Genomic DNA, 23,898 nt, shown 5'->3' on the forward strand with positions numbered 1-23,898 from the left:
ATGGCTTCCAGGAAAGGGTTTTTAAAGGCAACATTTGGGGTGAGGGCTGCAGGGGGCATGACTTTCTTCTGATTGGCTGGTGGTGAGGTAACAGGGTGGTATTTCAGAAATCATCATCATCCTCTGATTCTAACCAGTCTGGTGTCTATGTGCTTGTGCTCAGCATGTATTCACCCTCCTCCACCTAAGCGGGTGGGTGGGGTCTTAGTTTCAGCAGAACAACTCAAAGATGTGTATAAGATTTTTATGTATATTTCTTGAGGAGGAGTTAGGGACTCTGTTTTATCACTGAAATATTGTTTCTTGACTGCTTTTCCTTTGTTTCTGTATTCCCTCACTTCCCTAATTAGTAACTGCAGGAGTCTGCTCTTTGAAACTCCAGAAGGGTCTAGGAGACTAAAGCCTTTTTCCTACAAACAAGAAATTGGGGACCCAGAGGGGCCCTGCTAGGTTTCAACAAGATGCAAAATGAAGCAAAACATTCCAGTCATGCAATGAAAAAAAATTATAAGACAGGTGCCAGCTATGAGGTTGTAGGGAGAAAAGGGTCAGTGAGAAGAAATGCTCCAGAAGCAGCTTTCATGCCCTGTGGTTTAGTGCTTCCTGGTTCGGGCCTTTGTTATGGGGGAGTTAGAGTAGGTCTTGGGAGAAGGGAAAGCAGTTCGAAACTAGTCAGGTTCCTGGAACACAGAGGCGCTTCTTATGACCTGTGTGCATTCCTGCTGTGGGAAGGACCCCTCCCTAGGCCAGAGAAGGTACATCACCCATTCACATGGTTGGCTTACCTGGAGGCAGTTACTAGGCAACCAGTGCAGGAAGACTAGCATGTACCCACCAGGAACAGGCATTTGGATCTTTTTTAAACAAGACTAAACAATTGCTCCTTCTTTTTCAAAACTCTTCTGTTTCTGTAGCTGTTTTCACGTTCAAGGCAAACAGAGAGCCAGTGGAGGCTTGGCAACTGAAACTTTGCCTCTGTTTTGGAGGAGATGTAACTCCGAGTGTCCTTTGGAAAAATGTCCCACCATGGATTCCATGACCCACATATTCCATTTGTAGAAATGGAGGGAAAGAGGAAGAAAAGGGGAAATATGAAGCAAAAGAAGAAAAATGAAACAGGAGCACGAGGGCAGGAAAGTCTGAGAAAGAAAGAGAGAAACCATCCTGCGCTTGTGCGCGACTCTCTTTCATATGGAATTAATGGTGGTTTAATGGGGTATGAAGGGCTGTTTTACTGGAAACAATGAGGAACAATTGTCTAGCTCACGTTTCATTTCACAGGTCATTATTGCATTAAGAAGTAAATCGACCAAGTCCGGTAAATAACAGTCTGCGTATTGCCGAGAGCTTCAAACCAACAATTTTAGCCATCGCCAACTAATATCTCTGTCATTTTAACCCTTGCAGGGGAGTGCTAGGGGGCTAAACAATTACAGACTTCACCCAGCTCTAGCAGGTGAGCATAATTCATTGCCCCTCCAGTCCCTCCTTTTGCAAAACCCAGGAGGCCATATTTTAGCATTGTTTTGTTGATGAACCAGCCAGAGCCCACTGCAGCTCTGGTGGCCTTGAAAAACAGCCCCCATTTTAGTGAGTGCTGCAGGCATCTTTAAACAGACTGCTTCCTCTGCAAAATTAATTGCTGCAAAATGCGGTGCTCCCTCATCTAAGCTTTTGCAAGTTCCTACTCAGCTATTTGGGTGGGCTATTGATGTGTCTGAGAGAGCCAGGGAAAATGAGCTGCTTTCCCTTATTACAGAAGTTCACATTTGTGTCACCAAGCATCATCAGGCACTGGACATTCAAGAGTTCCTAATGCCTAGATTCTGGTTCCCTTAATTCAGGGGAAATTTAGTGACTGAGGTTGTAATTTGAAGTGATAGCATTGTAAATAAATATATCAAAGACAGTTTATAATAAAGTCATAGTTAAAACTCATGTAATAAATACATTTTTAAATGCATATCAGTACACAAGCATACCTCATTTTATTACACTCTGCAAATACTGAGATTTTTACAAATTGAAGGTTTGTGGCAACCCTGCGTTGAGCATATCTGTCAGCACTATTTTCCCAACAGCATTGGCTCACCTCATGTCACTGTCGTATTTGGGAAATTCTCACAATATTTCAATCCTTCCACCAGCAAAAAGATGACAACTCACTGAAGGTTCAGGTTATGTTCAGCATTTGTGTGTGTGTGTGTGTGTGTGGTATGCGGGCCTCTCACTGTTGTGGCCTCTCCCGTTGCGGAGCACAGGCTCCGGACGCGCAGGCTCAGTGACCATGGCTCACGGGCCCAGCCGCTCCGCGGCATGTGGGATCTTCCCGGACCGGGGCACGAACCCGTGTCCCCTGCATCGGCAGGCGGACTCTCAACCACTGCGCCACCAGGGAAGCCCAGCAATAAGTATTTTTAATGAAGGGATGTGCACTGTTTTTAGATAAATGCTATTGCACACTTAACAGACTAGAGCATAATGTACACATAACTTTTATATGTACTGGGAAACCAAAAAATTTATGACTTGTTTTTTTTGCAATATTCACCTTATTAGGCGGTCTGGAACCAAAAACGCGGTATCTATAAGGTATGCTTATAAAATATTTTTTGCTTCAAATTGTAACAAAGATGAGACAAAAATCAGGCTAAGAATCATAATGTTATATAATCATATCAAATAAATCCAGTTCTACTGATAGTTTTTCCATCAAAACCTGATGTTCACCCTGGAGAGCGGATACGGAGACCTCCATATTTTTACAATACCTCTAAAATCAGATAAACCAGGTCTTCCTTCTTTCCTGAGAGAAAAGAAATCTTTCAGAGATAGCATCAGTATTCCAACTTACTATTTCTTGTTCTTGCCCCTTCCAAACTAAAACTAAGGCCTTACAAAGAACTATGGTAGGCTGAGTAACAACCTCCCAAAGATGTCTGCCCTAGTCTTGACCATGTGAATATGGACTTTGTTGGTGTAATTAAGTTTATGGATCTTAAAGTGGGGAGTTTATCTGGGTGAGCTCAATCTAATCCTATAAATTCTTAAAAGCAAAGAACTTTCTCTGGCTTGAATCAGAGAGATGCAGCAGAAGAGAAGGCAGGAGAAATTCAAAGCATGTGCAGGACACAAGCCACCCTTGCTGGCTTTGCAAGTGAAGCAGGTCACAGTCAGGGAGTGTGGGCAGCCCTAGAAGTTGAGTGTGACTCCCCCAGTCTACAACCAGCAAGGGAATGGGAACCTCAGTCCTACAGTCACATAGAACTGAATCAGGCCAAGAACCTGAGTGAGATTAGAAGTGGATTCATCCATAAAAACTCCAGAAAGAAATGCAGTCCTGCCAATATCTAACTTTCAGCCTTGAGAGGCTCTAAGCAGAGAAACCAGCCAAGTATCCCAGACTTCTGACTTGCAGAACTGTGAGACAATACATGGGTGTTCCTTTAAGTCACTAAATTTATAGTAATTTGCTATAGCAGCAGCAGAAAACTGGTAAAATAACCAGTTAAGATGGATGCTCAAATGTTCAAGTCATCACCCCAGTCAGAGGCAGGATAAATGGAGGCAACAAAACAGTGGTCACTAGTACTTACTTAGTGCTTATCCCAAGCCAGGTGAGGGGCTGAATAGTTTATAGGCATCGTGAGTTTTATAGCTCTAGGATCTGCTCCTTTGCCTCTAAAGTGCTCAAAGAAGAGAGAATATGGTCTAGATATAGGGACAGGCTGGTTTCCACACAGGCCATGCTTAAGGAAAGTTGCATCTCACCAACATCACCCAAAAGAGAAGAGATTATTATCCACAGGCACAGAAGAAAATCAGCTTCAAATCCCTTTCTCCATGGCAATTACTTTCAGGAACTTATATTCAATTTTTATTAACATTTTTCCTGTGAGGGAGTTAAGCAAATTGGAATTGGGTCCTACAGGGAGTCCATAATTCCATAGTAGAGAGATTGGCTTCTAGGGCTGGGAAAATTTCTTTTCTTCTGTGTCCCTTTTCCTGACATGCTTTACATAATAACCAACTCATATTTCAGGATTCCCATTTGTTATATAAATGAGTTTTACGATCATTATTCTTATTAAAATAATAAGTAATACATATATATGATTTTTAAAAATGGAAACTTCCCTCTAAGCTGCAGCACTGAAGATCAGGATAGCAGAGGGTAAAGGCAGGGAGTTTTTTCTTTTGCATTATATATGTTTTACTGTCTTGTTTATTCATTCAACAAAAATTTTTAGGATAACTTCCTAAAAGTGGAGATGTGGAGTCAGAGGTATAGGCCTTTAGATAGTTGCCAACACTACTGCTAAAATAATCATATTAATAGTAAATAATAGTGGCAATGGTCATCACTGTCTTGGTAGTAGTGGTGGATACTTTTGTTGAGTTGCTCTCTTTTAATCCTTCCAATAAACGTATGAGTATATACTATTAATATCTCCATCTCTTAAATGAGGAAACTGAGGCTCAGAGAGAATAAGAAGCTTTCTTGGAGTTGCCCATCTAGTAAGTGGACACAATGCAGACAGCTCAACTCAGTATAAAAACTCTTAACCTTCGCTCTGATTATGAGAACGGTTTCTCTTTTTGTATGTTTTTGTTTTGTTTTTTGCGGTACGAGGGCCTCTTACTGTTGTGGTCTCTCCCGTTGCGGAGCACAGGCTCCGGATGCGCAGGCTCAGCGGCCATGGCTCACGGGCCCAGCTGCCCCGCGGCATGTGGGATCTCCCCGGACGGGGGCACGAACCCGTGTCCCCTGCATCGGCAGGCGGACTCTCAACCACTGCACCACCAGGGAAGCCCTCTTTTCGTATGTTTTGTATTGCTTTGTGTATGCTTTTTGGCATTTGTATTTATTTCTCTGTGAAATACATTTTAGAATCCTCTGAATATTTTTTGAATTGGTTTGTTCTTTATTTGTTCTTAAATATTAGTAAGAATTTTTTTGGTATATTAAGGAAATTAGCCCTTTTCTGTATGAGTTGTATTTTTCCCTAGTTTTTTAGTTTAGTTTTTAATATTCTTTGCAGAACTTTTTAATTTGGAAAGAGTCAAATTTATCAAATATTTACATATATGTCCTAGATTTTGATTCATGCTAAGAAAAATCTCCGTAACTCTAAGAATATATAACCTCACCAATATTTCCTGGTAATTCTATATATTTTTTTCATCTTGAATCTGTATGAAATTTATTTTTATAAAGAGAAAGATATGAATTCCTAATTTTTTTCCCTGAGTGCCTCAGTATCATTAATGAATAGTTTCTATTTTCCCATGATTTAAAATGTCATCTTCGTTATAAACTAAGTTCTTTAATGTGTTTCGTATCTATTTCTGACCTTTAAAAAAATTTTTCTTCCATCCACATATTTATTTCTAGGATATTTTAATGATTGCATTCAGAATGTTACAAAATAGCATTAATTTTACACCTAGTGAGTGTGCAAATATTTGGAGAAAAAACTTAAAACTAAATCAAAGAATCTTTCAGATCCATAATATTGAAATGAAAAGGTCTCAGTCATGAACTTGTTTAGCACCTATTGGTAAGGCACAAGTGCTTTATTTATTGGTGGGACTGCCCAAGTGTTTCCTTCCATTAAAAAGTGTGCGCACGCATACACACACACACACACACTAATCAAACACATAGAAACCATCCATCTTAGGCATAAAACAAGCTAAAGTTTGAGCTTCTGCCTTCTAAATCTTTCAATAATTCTTGTACCAAAAGAATGAAAGCAGCATTGAAGGATTCCTCCATTATTAAAATTTTATGAATAAGACCACAGTTTACTATTCAATGAAGTCCTGGAAATAATCCAGGGGCAGAGGCTGCGGGAGGAAAGGCGAAAGAAAGACAAGAAAATGAAAAAGAGAAAGGAGAGAGCCAGTATATATCATCATGGCAAAAAGTTAAGTAATTTCACTTAGTGACCGACATTCAAAAATAGCCCCTCTTGTGGAACATTGATGTTACTGCTTCTCATATAACAAACCATAGAAATGTGAATAGATTTCTCAATAAAGGATTATATCCTGAATAGTAAAATTCCCAGGCTCAGAAAACCTTGATGCTTTATTTGGAGGACTGGATATTTAAACAGTAGTTTCTGCTAATGGCAGATAATCCCAGCTAGACAAGCTTCTCTCTTTTACTGACCAAGTTATATGCCCAGAACCAATTAGGTGGTCTCCAGAATGGCTTCTAATTCTGTGGCTAGTTTCTAATTCTAGAAACCCAAGATACATATGATGACCTATAAAAAGGACTTATAAAAGTAAAATTTATCAGAGACAAATACAGTCTAGCACATAGGTTTTAAAAAAATCAGTTCTCTTTAATATTTATCCCTCCAGAACGAAGGAAGAAATACTCATCTGCGTGTAGCTATTTAGGCCTTGAAAAATGACTAGTGCAACTGAAGAACTAAATTTTAAATTGTATATAATTTTAATTAAATATAATTTAAAGTGTAAAGCTGATAATTTAGTTACAAAAATGTTTAGGTATATTTGGAACAAGTTGTACGTGCATCTACTTTTCAATTGTAAAGTTTATGAAATCTAGATACAGATCAACTATTTCTTATGAAAATGTAGTTTCTGAATTGAGATATGCTGTAACTGTAAAATTCATGTGAAATTTTAAAGACAGTATAAAAAAATACAAATATCTCAGTAATTTTGTACTGATTACATCTTCAAATAACACTTTGAATATATTGGATTAAATAAAATATATTATTAATTAAATTTCACCTGTTTCTTTTTCCTTTTTTTAACCTGGACACTAGAATATTTAAATTACACTTGTGGTTTGCGTTATTATTTCTATTGGACAATGCTGTTCTGGATAGGCAATGCTCAGTTCTGGTTTCTACATTTTGGAAAAATCATCAACAATTGAAGAACATCAAAACAAGCCAGTTTAGAAAGTGAAAACCTGAAAAAAATCTGTCATATATTTACTAACAGAAAAAAGTTTAGAATTTCTATGCTAGAAAAAGGTAACCGCTTTTGAATATGTAAAAAGATGCAATATGGAAAGAATTACTTATACTCTATCACCAGAAAGCAGACTAGGTTAGTAGATAGAAATCATACAGGAAGATCCTAACAATTAAAACTATTCAAAATATATTAGGCAGTCTTGTAAGAGAATGAATCCCCACTTCCTGGGAAAGTTAACAATAGAGGCCATCCTCACATTGAATGGGAAGTGCAACTGATTGACCTTCAAGAAACCATCAAAATCAAAGATACTGTAATCTTATCATTCGTTTCCAACTGGCATGTATTTCTGCAGGCTAATGGATTAATATGAGACAATATTCCCCAAAATGCATTCTGAACTACACTAATTCCAAGGAGTACTCATGCGTAGTGTGAAAATGTATTCTGTAGTCAAAAAGTTTGAGAAATACTGGATAACACAAAGTTGAAGAGTTTTTTTTTTTTAATTGCAGGACTTATCAGAACCTTTAATATTTTAATGCATGTGATGAATCTCCAAAATGGGAATGGTCAGAGTTTTCAACATATATCTGGCCATGCATCACATTTTTCACAATCTCCTAAGATAAGTGAATGGGAAACACTCTTTAAAAATGCTAAAACAAATTATACACTGAGTAAACGTACAAGACATTTTGTGAAACAGCTGATGGCAAACTTCAATTCTTGACTTTTTCACTCATTTAGTCACCCATTTATTCATTTATTCCCTCACTCAGCAAACATATACTGGGCACATATTACGTTCCAAAGATTGTACTAAAAATTCAAAGATGTTTGCCTTCAAGGTACTCAGTCTGATGAGAAGGCAGGCTTGTAAAGTGATGGCTGTAGAGCATGAGATGAGCTATAATGGAATTGAGTGATAGATGAAACAAGGACATAAAGAGACAGAGTCCCAACTGCATGTGGGAGCCGGGGCATTCCATAGGGGAGCTATTACATTGCAATGCACAGGAAGCCCTGCGTCTGATCCTTCTAAACACAATTCTTTACTTGCCTCTTTCACATATGCCTTCTTTTCTTATCTACCTTGATGTTCTTTCTAGGTTACTCCAACAGTACACAGTGCTTTGCTCTCACTGGGTACTCGATAACTATTTGCCTAGGTTGGAAAAAAAAAAAAAAACCCTACATTAAGTCACTGGGGGAAGAGGAGAAGTTACAGAAAAATTACCGTAATACTCTTTTGATCTCATGACCAAAGCTTCTTCTCCATACAACTCTATTGCCATCACACAACCTTCAGTGGTTAACGCTGGCAAAATGCTTTTCTTGGATGTGACAGAATCCATTTAGTTTGTCCATGAAAACAAATATATATATATATACACATATATACTAGAAGAAGAGGAAGAACAGGAACTAGATGAGGTTTTTGTGTGATTGCTATTACATTGTTCCTTAAAAATGTCATAGTAATTGACAGTTATTTTTTTAATCTAAACATCTATTTCTTACCATGTAAAGTGGAAATATGTGAATTACTCGGTTAAATATATCTCTGTACAGCACCCCACCAGATGATTCAGACCACACGATGATAATTACCTAGAAGTGGTTACAAGCCCAGACTTTGGAGTCAGACAAATACAGATTTAAATCTTGGTTCTGCACATTCTAGCTGTGGGACCATGAAAAATTAGTTAACTTTTCTAAACCCTTATTCCCTCAAATGCTGAAAGGGATAATAATTCTTACATGTTAAGGTTGTTGTAGGGATAAATGGGAATGTTTATAAGCCACTTAGCATAATGCATGGCACATGGAATATGCCAGATAAATGGTAACTATTATTATTGCTAGTTAGGGTGGATAATTGCTGGAATAATTGCCCAGTTTCAGTTTGCTTTGTTCTTCATAGATAGAGCTTTGTGTGTGAGAAAAGCTGATAGATCGCAGAGAGCTTACCTTGGACAATGTAGTGAAAGAAGCAAGAAAAAGTCGAAGGAGGGTACTGTGTACAGTACAGCACAGTGTTAAAAACACGGGTTCAGTCCTGAATCTTCTATTAATTAGTTGTATGACTTGGGCAAGTTGCCTATGTGTCTCATCGGCTTCCACACAGATAAAATAGAGGGGACAAGAATATTTATCTCCTAGGATAGATCCTGTCCATGGCATTAAATGAGGTCATTCATCTGAAGGTCTTAGCACAGAGTCAGAAACATACTCAACCTGTAGTTGTTAATGGAAGGGCTGAAGAGCAAGAGAATCACAGAAATAGGATGTCTAGATTGAAGAAAGGAAAGGGAAATTGCTCCGGGAGATCATAATGCCTCTTTACATCACCCTTTACAAGTCACACAGGAAAAGCACTACACTTCACAGTACGGATTATTTAAAAATGCAATCAAATATTGTTATGCCCTTCACTGCCTGGAGACCAGACAAGTTGTGGAAGAGGGAGAGACTAAGGTGGAAGAAAGGTGCTCTTTGGGTCTTACAAAGCATCCCCGGAAGCTTTATCCTCCTCTGCTCAGGATAAAAATCCCTGCAGTCACATATCCCAAAGATTCTAATATTTTCTGGGACTCCACTGTGCCTTTATATTTTAATACTCTGACATCTGGAATCCTAAAAGTCTAATGTTTAACCATAAATATCTGCTGAGATTAAAGAGCTATAGACCAAGTTTCAATCTTTGGGGCCTATAATTGCTTGGGAAAAGAGAATGGTATTTCCCCCTCTAGCTAGAGGAAAAGACCTCTACAAGCACATATATTGGCAGACAAATTTTCTAACAACCGTTTCCTCTCTGCGTCCTGTCCTCTCATTTTCTCCCTCCCCCTCCTTCTCCCATTTTATAATACCATCTTGCTATCATTCCCAGGGCAAATGGGGAAAAAGAGAAGCCTGGAAAGCTTAAAGAAAAGACACATTTCAAGACCTAGCAACAAACAGTTGAAAACATGCTGGCTGCTCTCTGTTAGGCAGCTGAGCACACTTCTCCACACTGAAACTTGAGTTTCCCCATTATTCAGTTACAAACCACTTCATCACTCTATGTGCTGACAGTCAAGTGCCAGCTTTATTTTCTTTTTCACCAACCTCATCTTTTATTTTTGATTTGAGGCTAGTCACTTTTAAGATCTCCATAATGGTTTATAACTTTCTTTCTCAAGAAGTGTCCAAGAAGTAACACGATTTGAAAAATGTTTCTTACTCTTTCCTGGGAAAGAATGGGAAACTCTCACCTGCCCTGAAGGTGGATTTGGTCAGAAGTCCCAGTCAGACCACAGTACTTTGCTGGGCATGATGTTGAGGAAAGTGTGGGAAAAGCTTATCACGAGTTTAGACTTTTAATACAATGATTCAATATATAGTTTAAAAAATAAACTTAACATTGAACACATTTTTATCCGGTGATATATTGTGAAAGTGATATGCTGAGGTCATTTAACTCACTTCAACACCAGGAAAAATAATCTGAATTTTTTAAAAAGGTTTAATATATTCCTATTATTAAAGACTTAATTTAGATTGTAAATACTCCTATGTCTTTTTAGTTAATGTTCTTTTCCCTTTCAGAAATATATCCAGTGTGTATATAAGCAAGTATGTTTATGTCTGCTGGTATTTGGCACAGAGAGCTTATTCTTGATTCTTCATGAGAAACTGAAACTGCCCGCTTTTTAAATTAAAAATATTAATTGTCTCTTAACATCCTGCCTGTTTACTTCAAAGGGGGCGTATAACTCTATAATAGTGATTATCAAACCTTAGCACAGCAGAATCACTTGGGGAGGACGTCTGTGTGTGTGTATGTGTACGTATGCATGTGTGTGGGTATGTATGTATGTGTGTATGTGTGTGTATTTGTGTGTATGTGTGTTTGTGTATGTGTTAAATACAAAGGCTTGGGCTTCACACACCTATCGACTCATGCAAACGAATGTTTAATGCCCTAGGTGATTCTGATAATAAGCCAGCTTTGGGAGCCACTGTCCTAAGCACATCAAATTTACCTCCTAAATTGAAGAAGGAGAACAAGGGCAGGAGAACGCGGGGGTTTTATGTTTTGTTTGTTTCAAAATTTCCAGTCTATTGAGAACCAACGCATTTAAAATATAACGCAAATTATCAGACAAATTAGACATACAAAATGAAAGCCCTAAGTTTTGTTCATTAGATCCAACAGATGTACAATTCCTGTCAAGTAGCTCTGGTTCTACAGGGGACATTTCTGTCATCACCTCACTGTGGACCGGCGCAGTCTGTGGGCAGCACAGGGCGGTGGTGGACCACTCACGGAGTCCTGCATCTGTTGGGCCCCCTCAACCCCAGCTTTCTAACTACACTGCCTGCTCCCAGCCTCGCCCTCACCATGATCTATTCACTCCACAGCAGCTTGTACGATCTTCTCAGAAAGTGAATAAAATCCTAGCACCACCTTCCGACACCATCTTACTAAATTACTCTGGCCTATAAAGGGGCTAAGCCCTGACTACCTGCAACTAGGCCCCCTCTCATTAACTATACATCACCCATGGGTCTCTTTTCCACCCACCCCTCAGACACGTTGAGGCTATTCTAGTATCAGAGCCCCTGCTCTGGCTGGTCCCTCTCCTTGGAAAGCTCCTCTGTCTGCTCAGAGGAGTGATTCCTTGCTCCTCATTCAGGCCTCATTGAAATTGTAACTCTATTTCTAACAGCAGCTCCCTTACACACACCACACCACACACTACATACACCCACACACACCTGAAGCTACCTCTCTAGCCCAAAACTCTTGTTTTATTTTCTTCATACCTCTCATCACTATTGAAATATTTTTATTTATTTGTTTATAGATATAGATATATAATCTCCACTGGAACATAAGTTTGATGAAAGCAGGAGTGTTATTCACAACTATAGTTCCCATCCTTAGAAAGGTACTGGTAGACTACAGATGGTCAAATGCATTTGCTGAATGAGTGAAAATGCCAACTTCAGCACATCACGAGCAAAAGGTGCTCAAGGGATGCTAACTTCCGTTACACCCCCTTTCTACTTTGTATATCATGGCTAAGGAATTGTAAAATGCTATTGAAACCAAAGCTCTGATTTCTTTCAGTCTTCTCCCAATTACATCAGTAGCCATATGTACAAAGTGGGCTGGGAGGTGATTCCATGCATTTGTAGACTGGGACAGAGAGAAAATGAGTCAGAAGCCAGGGTGGAAAGCTCTAGTATTGATCTAGTCCTACCTAAATGGGATATTAATTTCAAGACTTTGTTTTTATAATTTTGGATTTTCAGATGATCAGATGCCTCCATCATCAAAAGAAATTCTTTCCAGAATAAAATGCAAATGGTTCTTAGAGGTTCCCCTGCCTGGGATTAGCTGCCTTGCACCCTGTTGCCATGCATGTTTCAAAGTTGGCTGCAAATGCGAACTTACAGATAAGTACAAAACAAAATTAACAGCTCACTTTTCCCCTGGCTACACACCCTGCATTACACAGATAGCAAAATCTACTGGCACAGTGTTCCTCACAGCTGATACACATGGATAATTTTTGCTCCCAACACCGGAGCATATGACAATACATTGGGACCTGTGGATATCTGTCTGACTTTTGCATGTGAACTTATATGTGCAAATAAAATTTGTATTTTTCAAGTTAAAAATAAACCTCAAAGGCAATGAACTCTAAACTGTTTGTTAATAAAATGGAGAAAGGCCAAAAGGGTGTGTTAAACTCAACGCCATTTGGAATAAATATAAGAGTTGGTTCCAGAGGCCTCCATTTTCATCTTTGCTGGGCTGCTTCCACTGTTTTATAGATGACCATAGATTCTTGTCTTGAAGAGGAAAAATACAAAATAGACATTTATTCTCTTAAGATTAAATTTGTGCTTTTCTCCTCCACCATATTGTGGACAGAAACTGGAAAGTAGCATAAAACTATGGTTTAAAAAATGAGAAGGGGCTTGAACTAGGGAAGGAGGGATCTATTCCTATTTTGGAAGTCACAGGAAAACACTCCAATCCTGTTAGTACCCGGAAGGCACCATTTACTATGTGCTGTCTCCTTCATGGCAAGAAGACACAGACTGTATTTGTAGTGCAATAAACAGTGGATTCTATTGTGGGAATCCTTACAGTTAGGACCTATAGCAACCTCATTTAAAATGCTATAAAGCTTTAAAGCATCAGGAGTTTAAGGCAGTCCATCCTACACACCTCCCAATATACCTTCAGCCTCCCACACATATGCTCACGCTTGCCCATATGCTGATAGTAAGTAGCATGTAATATTATAATACCTATCAGAGTTTTACCATTGAATCATGTTCCACAACCAAGACAAAGAGTGGTGAAAAAATAAAATATACAGCTTTTCAACCAGCAGCAAATATGCTTGTGCCTAAACAGTATATTTACAACACATGGTAAGCACCACCTAAGAATTCATTGAAAAAATATTATTATTCACACCTGGAGTATTTGATGGACATTTTAGAGTTCCTGTTTGCAAGAGACATTTTCAGTGTCACCCCATATCTTCCTGGCATTCACCTTCACATACCAAAGATGGCTGCTACAAAAACCTACCACTCCTTTCTGAGGAAGGTTTTTCCTTCCTCAGAAGGAAACCTTCCAGGAAAGGTTTTTCCTGGCCATGGGAAAGGGAATGATTGGCCTGTTCAGGGAAAGCCAAAGGGCTGGAGAGTTCGCGTACCCAGAAGCATCCCTCGGCCAATGAAGAGTAAGGTTTTGAAGTGTCAACATTTTTGCTTCTGCATGGCTTAGCTGGGACAACTGAGGGTCATGTCTCCAGGAGTCCCCATTTGGGGCATATTGAGTCTGAAATGCAAATTATACCTCTCAGTGGAGTCAGTTGGTTATAACAGACTACAGTTTAGGGTGGAGTCTGGGCTGGAGATATAAATTCATCAGCAGTAAATGGTATTTCAACTTTGGACTTAGGAGCAAGATAGGAAGAGAAGAGGTCTGAGGACATAGTCCTGGAATATTCAAAACTTCAAAAGAGAAAGGGAGACTAGAAAAGAAGTCTGAAAAGAGTCATCCAGTGAAGTAGGAAGAAAGTTGGGAAAGTTCTTTGGATGTACTCGCAACAGTTTCCATCTGAACAAAAATGTAAACTCAGAGTTGCCTTGTTTGTAGAAGTAGAAAGACGATGATCTCTCCAGGGGTCCAGCTATAAAAATTGACAGCCGGATGGGCTTGTAAAAGCAAGAATAAGAAGAAGGGATTTTGATCATAGTCCCGCAGGGACAATTAGAAGATGGAGAAAAGGAAGGCAAAAAAGAAGGCATGCCATCTAGTCTACCACCCTTTCCAGAGTGCGGGCATTTAGCTCTGGCAGAAGAGAAAGATTCAGAATCTAGAGGAACGGCTTCCAAGGCAGACACTGCGAAACGCTGAGCACAGAGAGTGCTGCTTCAGGCCCAAGAGACCAACCTAGTGAGAGGACCATTCTCTTCACCTGTGCACAGGTAGGTGTTGGGAGTCTGTACCTTTGACATGGACCACAGGCAATCTCATGGAGGGCACAACAGTGGTACTGTGACATCCCTTAAGCACCCAACATTCCTGAGATAGAGGTGAGTTGAGCAGCTTACTGGCACAGACTCCAACTCTATTGCTCAGTTCCTCTCCAGGATATTTTGTTCCCACTGGACCACACAGCCAAACCAGCTCCGTCCCATGCTTATTCCCTCTACTGGAGACATCGAGTTCAGATAGAACTGACCTGTGTTGAAGAAGGATCCAGTCCATTCTGCTTCAATTTTAGGAAATACAGAAACTGGTGGAGGCAGACCCAGGGCTCTCCCATCCAGATCCTTAAAGAGATATTTTCTAGGACTTTCACAATCAGATTCAGAGCAGACCAGCATTCCCAAATCTTTCCTGGGAAGATAGATAGAAAGCAACTCCCTCATTTCCATGATAAGCCGCCAAAAGGAAACATATATTGGTAGTGTTGACGTTATGAAAAATCAATTCAATAAAATTTTATTATTAATAACGTGTTACCTAGATATGAAATAACACTCTAGAGAAAATGTTATTTCCCAGTTATATGGTCAAGAAAAAAAGACAATTCTTATTAACCAAATATTCTGGATATCGAGTTATATAGTCTTTACATAAATCACTAATTTTCTAAGATTCAAGATACAATAAAATGCCCCTAACTAATAATATTTATTAAACATGATGTGATCAATGCTTTATGGAACTTTGGGGCCTTGCAGTATTTTAAGATTTTCATTGTAAATATCGATTATACCCGTGCTATATAAAAACAATGTAAAAAAAAGATGTTCTCATTCAATAAATATCTATTGAAAACCTACTACTTGTACGTTAGGGAATACAATGGTGATAAACACAGGCATAAGAATTTAGAGTCAAGCAGGGAATATAAACAAGTTATTGGCAATTATAACATTGAATTGTAGAGAATTTATTTGATTTCCTCTCATCTGACATTTTTAGGTACCATTAGTAATAATATTAAATATTTATTGCATGCCAACCATGTGTCAGGTATTAATAGTACAAAGAATCAAATGCTAATATCATTTAGCTTTATAACTATTTCATCCCATAGGTAAGACTTGAACATAAAGAAGATTGGACAGTAGAAAAAAATGACAGAATAACACAAATTGTATACCTAATAATGTTTAGGTTCCCAAAACGGTTCATGGATGGACATCAAAAAGAGATTGGTGTTGGGCCAAACATATAAACTTTCTAATTAGGGTGGTTTTCCTGATTCTTTTATTCCAACTAAAGAAGCTTTCCCAATGTTATAGGAAAGAAAAAATAACCTATTTTCCCTGCTCTGACTTTCCCACTCCCTCTTACAGCAAAAAAAAAAAAAAAAAAAAATCCTTGTCTAGTTTTCAGATTCTTGAATAAAACTCTCAGATCATATGTTCAAGAACAGTAGTTACGCTTGGTCTGAGAACAAATATCTGTCTAAGCCATATGGTTCATTCTAGGGATTCCTAACAGCAGACATGGTCTCCTTCCCCACCAGTGCCTGCACAAGGACACCCAAGCCTCCTTCTGAAAACTAGTGACACCATACTCCATGGAAGGTTCAAGAATCAGGGTCAATTTTCTCCATTGATTTAGAAAACATCCCAAAGAAGTACCTCTAATAAAGATAAAACAATTAAACAATATCAATAAAACTTTCAATACATCACTTCTGCCGCTTTTGTCTGCCAGAGGATATCACGTGGTGGATCCCAGATTCAAGGAAGAGAGAAACAGTCTCTCTTCAGTGAGAGAGATTGCAAAAATCGTATCTCAAAGGGCACAAATATAGGAGGGTAAAAAATTGGGACCAATCAATCTACCTTATTTTTCTAGAAGGACTTATTTCTATTCCCATTGATGATTTTATCCTTGTTTAAAAAACATGTTCAGGTATTTGGAGAATTACCAAACCCTTCATAAATATGGTATACTATAAATACCAAAACCAGTACCTGGTTTGTAAAGGAGGAAAGTAGAACTTGTTTTTATCTTTGATCTTTAGCATCCTGGTCCTCTCTGCCGTTATTAGAGGCACGATTCCAGTGTTCTCTGCATTGGACAGAATGCAGACATCTAGATCATCGCTATAGCAACTCTTCACAAAACTAGAAAAGGTCACATCTGAAAAAAAATGTTTAAGGTATTACAACATTATATCATGTAAACTACCAACCACAAATACAGACTACACAACTAAATATTCTTATACTAATGTATAACCAGGAGTAAGTTTAAGCTACTGTCCAGGGTAGTTCCAGGAGTTTACATAAATCTTGACTTAAAATATCTTTAATTCTTGAAGACATGGACATTGTATACAAAGTAGAAGAGCATTCCAACACATTGACATCTTAAGAGCAATACTTTCCATCAAAGATTTGATCAAAATCCAGTGAGGAGTGAGTACAATAGTACAAAAGAGAGCTGATAGAAGATTCTCTGTGTAGGTATTAGTATAATTGAATTAAATCCTGGCTGCCCCACCAACTATTTGGCAACCTCACTGAGGCACAACTTCCGCCTATCAATTTCCTCCTCTGTATGACAGGAAAAGTAACACGTACCTAAGAGATTAGGCATATAATGAAATTAAATATTTCCCTGTGAAAGTTCTCCAATATGTATACAGCAGTGACTTTTTAAAGAAATCACTCACTGTCATTATAAACTACCATTGTGGTTATCAATGCCCAGTAGATGGTCGATTGGACAGCAAACACCAGACTACACTGTATGTTTTGTTGATATAATTTCAAAATGCTGTTAAAGCTTCTATGCCCAGATGCATGACACTACATTGCTTGGAAATCCAAACAACCTACCTTGAAGTTTCATGATGCCTGAAATTAAATGGCCATTCCTCACTTTGTGCCATGGCTCCTGAGGCCACCGATTTGGTTCCGACGTGAATACAGGCCACAAAATACCAACTCGACCCCCTCTGGGATTGGAAGGAGCTCGATCAGGTGATGTCACGTTGGCAGAACAAGGCTTAACTTTGTCCTGAATGCAGTCAAAAGATGAGCTAGTGGCCACAATGACTGAATTCCTAACCACAATCTGTAGATTTTCACTATAACACTGTGGAGCAGAAGACACATAAACTACTGCCAAAAGGCCAATCGTATTGTCTACCAGAGTGAGCTTCTCTATTTCCATGCCATTCTCCACATGGAGCATGGCACCGTAGTCAAAGTTCTTGAAAGCCAAGAAGCCAGAGATATTGGTACAGTTGTCCAGTCCAGTCTCCTTATAGAGATGAAGGCCATGAAGACTTGAGTGGGCCACGTTGTCAGACCAAAGAGCTTCAGGACAGGAGCACTGATAGCCTCGGATGTGAAAGCCAAGTCTCTCAGATCCTGCCACAACGTTGCCATGGAGATGGATGTCCTTTGCCTGATTCACTTTGATTCCTGCCACCCAAACGGGAGACCACGCTGACTGTGTCGTCAGAACCACAAGGTTATTAGAGAGATAATAGTCCTGACCCTCCAAATCAATGCCATGGCCAGCTGTGCTAAACACTACATTGTCATTTAAAACAATCCCCTGACTGCCAGCTGCACGAATGCCCCCACCACAGCTTTGGTGCAGAGTACAAGATATTATCCAGGATCCTGCCGACATATCAATGAGCTCGATGGAGGAATACAGTGGCGAACCAAAGTTCTGAATTTCCACATTGAACAGTTGAAGGATACCTGCAAGCAAAACGCATGTCATCAGGTACTTGCTTCTTCCCAACAAAAGTCAGGATGGTCCATCCAATGGCATTGGGATATGCAGATTTTTCATTAAAATATGTTTATTTTCAGCACCAGCACTATATTTTACGTCATTGAGTCTCACTAACAAAATCTGAATCATTAAAAATATCACAATAGGGCTTCCCTGGTGGCGCAGGGGTTGAGAATCTGCCTGCCAATGCAGGGGACACAGGTTCGTGCCCCGGTCCGGGAAGATCCCACATGCCGTGCAGCGACTGGGCCCGTGAGCCATGGCCACTGAGCCTGCGCTCTGCAACGGGAGATGCCACAACAGTGAGAGGCCCGCATACCGCAAAAAAAAAAAAAAAAATCACAATACTGCATGTGCATTCTGAAGAGTCTGGTGATAGGATGGAGAGAGATGAAAGAAAGACAGAAGAAGGAGATAGGCTTTGGGGATGGGCACAGCTAGCTTAAAGATTCTGGGCACCTGTCTGCAGGGCTGGGTCAAGGAACTGGCTAAGAATGAAGGGAATGTGGCTTCCTGGCCACTCACCTCAAAGTCATGTCCCCTTTCAGGGACCCCATGTGAAAAGGCCACAGCCATCCCCACAAAGATACTGCATGAATGAAATGCCAACTATATACAATATTTTAAGCATATTTAAAGAAGAGTATAAGTGCAAAACTTCTGCTCAGTGGATGTCCAGAAACATAACAGTCTTCTTGATGAAGACATGATACAGGTGACAACATATTTTTAAGTTACTTTAAGAGCCTTAAATTTTTTTCTGTATTTTATTCTAGCCACACTATAATCCCTGTTTCCTTTTCACAATAAGAAGATTTTCTACATTTTCTTATGTCAAGGGAGGATAGTGAATTATTTAGTCTTATTGGGAGTTTTATTTGTACTTTTAAAATAGACATTGTTAAAACAGTATAAAATACAGTCACTAGATTGATTTAAAAATATAATGAGGGCTTCCCTGGTGGCACAGTGGTTGAGAGTCCGCCTGCCGATGCAGGGGACACGGGTTCGTGCCCCAGTCTGGGAAGATCCCACATACCACGGAGCGGCTGGGCCCGTGAGCCATGGTCGCTGAGCCTGTGCGTCCGGAGCCTGTGCTCCACAACAGGAGAGGCCACAACAGTGAGAGGCCCACGTACCGCCAAAAAAAAAAAAAAAAAAAAAAAAAAAAAATATATATATATATATATATATATATATATATATATAAAATGAGCACTAATTTGTCAATGTATATACTCTTGGTAAAATAGATAATAACATGAATATAGGGGGGAAATAAGTTGAATTAATAAATATAACACCTAACTGTAATATAGCACTCATTATATACCAGGCACTGTTCTATATGTGTGTGCGTATGTGTGTCATATATATATATATATACTCTTAATTTCTGTAGAAATCCTATATCTGATAGGTGCTGTTATCCCCATTTTACAGATAAGAAAACTGAGGCAGAGAAGGGCTAAGTGGCATGTGAGGACTTGGACCCAGGCATATGGATGCAGAGGCTGTACTGTTAACCCCCACTCAGGCTCAGTGGGGAGCATGCGGGATGTGATGGAATAAACAGAACAGCTTTGCACTGAGATTCCAGTGATTGGGCCACAGTCCTGTGCCAACAGATATCACGTGTCCTTAGCTAGGTAGGCCACAGCTTTGTCCCTTACTTCTTTCCTTTATTCTTCTTCTTTTTTAAAGGTCCTGCCCAAGGTAAACTATAAAGTTATTCCCCTCATTAAAAATGGAAAGAGTTGTGTCATTTTAGTATTTAAAGCACAAAGATAGTCCAGCCTTAATCCTCCACCTTCCCCACTCACTTTTCACAGATGAGAAACCTGAACCCTTGCAAATCAGCTGCCAAGAAGAACCAAGCTATTGTGAGGATAGATGTAGTGTGTGTGTCTTTCTTGGTGGTCAAACAAGATTCCAATATATCTAGATTTCTCAAATGACACTGATTAAGGAGACACTGGTAGGCAGTGTGGAAACATTCGCAGAATGATAAAACATCTGAAAACTATTTGTCTGGTGATCACACTTTTCGATGTAATTTAAAGTATCCCTTGCCAGCAGCACATAGCTGAAAGGGCCATGGGACCTGCCTCCGAGAACTTTGGCACAGAGGACACCATGCTAGTGTGTATCCACACATAAAAGCTTATTTTGTAGAATGGAAAGTGGTTCTAGAATCTTGGTCAAGGCGATGCATCATTATCATTTTACTTAGTGTTCTTTTTTTCCATCATACTTGCATGGTTATAACTCATAGTTTTAAATTGTACAAGATCTTTTTACTTGTGTGCATAATAACCAACAATTGAAAACTAGTCAATAGTAAATACTTAAGATGTCTTGAGCATTCAGATGGAGAATTAAGCAATGATTTCGTTCACAACTGTTTTCTTATTTTTCCTTTTGTTTATCACAATTCTGAACACAACGTGCTGGATATTTCTGGTCAGGAAGAGAATGACAGAGGTCTCTGATTTAAAAGCAGGAATTGTTAAGTCCTGGCCTGCGTTTCTGCCCTGTGACCATTCAACACCACGCACCCTTGACCTATACCTGAAGATGCTACCTCACCTAGGCTCTGGAATATGTTACAGAAAAATGCAAGGGTTCTTAATACAGTGTTGGGACCTGGATTGGATTCTGGAACAGAAAGAGGACTTTAGTGGAAAAACATGTGGAATCTGTATAATGTCTTGAGTTCAGTTAGCACTAATGCACCAATGTTAATTTACTGGTTTGGACAAATGTATCAGAGTTCTATCAGATTTTCACAGTAAAGGAAACTGGATGAAAGGTACACAGGAACTCTCCATACTACCTTTGCAACTTTTTTATAAATCTAAAATGATTATAAAATTAAAAGGTTATCAAGGGCTTCAGAATCAGGCCTGAATTTGAATGTTACCTCTGCCACTTGCGAGCTGGATGACTTTGCTAACTCTTCATTTATTTAATTCACTCATGTTTATTAGGCACCTAATACTCAGCAGTTACCATATCAGGAAACCAGGGCTGAAAGCCCCAACCTTACCCTCAAGAAGTTCAGAAGTTCATAATGGAGTTTTATAAATTAGCAGGCTATTTTATTATAGACTCAGTTTCCTCATCTATAAAAATGAGGATAAAATGTCTTTCTCACAGAGATATTAGGATTAAATGAAACAAAGTAGGCATGAAAACCATCGTGGTTCCTAGTCCGTAAGAAGCATCGAATACACATTCTCTTTCCCTTCCCCGGGGATGATTTAAGAGCCCTGACCAGCAAGCCAGAGGCTCAGGACCGAGCCAGCATTGCTGGTGGATGCGCTCTGGCTTTGGTGCTCAGCTGTAAGAATCGGCCTTCTGCCCTGCTCTGGTGATCACGTTCCAGCCTGGACTGCAGCTACAGTGGAAAGGGGCCCTGTCTTGTGCTCCCTCCCTAATTCCCTGTCTTCATAAACTGCAGGGTAGTTTGGGTTTTACACAACCACAACCGGATTCAGCCTTTGTCTAGCCTTCCAGAGCAGGGTTCCTCTACCTCAACACGACTGACATTATGGACCAGGTAATCCTTTCTTGTGGGAGGCTGTCCTGTGCCTTATAGAGTGTTGAGCAACTACCCCCTATATGCCAGAAGCTCCACCAAAGCTGTGACAAGCAAAAATGGCTCCAGATGTTGTCAAATGTCCTTTGGCCAGGAGGGAAGAGCAAAATCACTTCTGTTGAGAACTGATGGAGCTGGAGCTTATGGAGACAGAGAGCTTGTTCTATGAACCAGAAATCCCGAACTTTTGTTTTAAGGTCCAAACATTGCTATTTACCACACTGGTAAAGCAGATATACCCACAAAAAGTGTTCCATGCTCAATATATTTGGGAAACCGTTAGATCCTTTGCTCTAGGCTTTCTCAGAGCCTTTATTATACTCATGTATGCAGTGACTTTCTAAGATGGAGCTTTATTTGACTAGGAAACAACTTGGGAATCAATTTTAAGGAACCTAAGTTTAAGAAAAAGGTACTAATCAAATAACTTTGCAGCATTCCAGAAGAGCTAAAGCTTGAAAGAAATGAGAGAAATTTAACTGATCCCTAAAGCAGTCTAGAATACGGAAATCATTCTTATTTAAATTTACACTATTAATTTATAGCATGAGATGAGGCCTGCCATCAAATAGAGCATGCTACTGGGAAAGAGTAATAGAAATTCAGGAGAGAGATAAAACTCAATTGGTCATTAAATCATCTATAATTTCAAAGCAGAGGAAATTTCACATCTGCTGAAGATATTTTTTTTGAGGTAAAAATGTGCCTGTGTGCTGATAGCTAGTATATTATTTTAACATCACACTGATAATTAAGCACAGATTAGGACTGAAAATTCATAGCTTCTCAGAGCACAGAGAAGCATCTATTTCAAATATTTTGTTTTATAAATGAAAATTCCCACCGTTGGAATTTCTGAGTGTCCCAGATGCATAGCCTCCAGTTGGTAGTGCTTAGTAACTTAAAATTTCAGTTACCTGAAAACTCTTCCACGCTGGACTTCCTGAAGGACCCCACAAGTAGTCTCCCCCCGCATGATGTATCACTCTGGATTTGTATGTTTCGGGTCAGAAGTCCAACCTCTGAAGCCAAACGAATGTGTCGGCCATCCTCTGTGACGTGGTCACTTCCTGCGGCAACAGGAGTTGGGAAAGGAAAAATTTTTTAAAACCTATTTCGGAGATCGCCAGCTGGGGACCCAGCGAACCTGACAAATGAAAACACTCTTTTCCCCGTGGAAGTCCTCCCAACATTAAGGTCTGCTTTTCCTCGGGCGTCCTCCACAAACGTCAGCTGAGAAATGAAAAGCCCGTTCACTGGTCTCTCATTGGGATCAGAGTGAGCGTGTTTGAGCAAGAATTCATTTCTCCTCAATCACTATGGGTAGCGGGACAGGGATGTCAGGGCAGACCGGTCCAATTAGTAGGGTCCCCAGCCTCCTTCCTTCAATTCCTCAGTGTGAGATTCCCGCCTTTGGTTGTGCATTGTTCCTGAACCTCTTTGAGAGAGTGAGGAATCGCGGATCCACTGAGGCAGTGATAGGACTGAAGCAGCAGCGGCAGCGCCCTCTCCTGGCGGGTCTGGAACTCATCACTCCCAGAAAGAGCCTCCCCAGTCTTGCTGGTTTGTTCCACTGCATTGTACGTTGCGTGTTATAGGCAAGGATTGCTAACGATGTCTCTTTCCCCCGCCACTCTTTAGAAACAAAATCATCCTTAAAATCATGATTTAGAAATAGCTTTAGATACAGTCCTGCTGAAAGCATGTATTTCCCTCTCACATATCAGAGACAAGAAAGATATCCCCTAATCCCTTTATGCCCATGTTTTTTACTTATTAGCTATATTGTCTGGGTTAAATTTATTAGGCTGAAGCGGAAAATATGGTTATTTATTATGTATATGCAATATGTTTTAAGTGTGTATACTGTATTAAAATATTCAGTACTTTTTTTTTCAAGAAAAAGGTATTTGGCTTTTATTTATTTATTTATATTTGGGGGCAGTAGTAGTAGTCAATTGATAAAATGAACTTCATGTCAGGAAGGACACATTCCTAAAGTATGGAAAAAGGAGTC

At 39.5% G+C, this 23,898-nt stretch overlaps 1 protein-coding gene across 1 annotated transcript in view; it reads right to left on the reverse strand.

Moving 5' to 3' along the window:
* PKHD1 (PKHD1 ciliary IPT domain containing fibrocystin/polyductin) overlaps positions 1-23,898 on the reverse strand; it is a 420,109-nt gene that overhangs the window by 88,940 nt on the left and 307,271 nt on the right. Inside the window, exons 56-59 of the mRNA XM_059075914.1 lie at positions 22,799-22,951; positions 17,365-18,243; positions 16,495-16,663; positions 14,739-14,896 (exon numbers count right to left, since the gene is read on the reverse strand). Coding sequence (XP_058931897.1) covers positions 14,739-14,896; positions 16,495-16,663; positions 17,365-18,243; positions 22,799-22,951 — 1,359 coding nt within the window. The remainder of the gene's footprint in view (positions 1-14,738; positions 14,897-16,494; positions 16,664-17,364; positions 18,244-22,798; positions 22,952-23,898) is intronic.

The sequence above is a fragment of the Kogia breviceps genome, chromosome 10 (assembly GCF_026419965.1).
Source record: "Kogia breviceps isolate mKogBre1 chromosome 10, mKogBre1 haplotype 1, whole genome shotgun sequence".
In the NCBI taxonomy this organism is placed as follows: Eukaryota; Metazoa; Chordata; class Mammalia; order Artiodactyla; family Physeteridae; genus Kogia; species Kogia breviceps.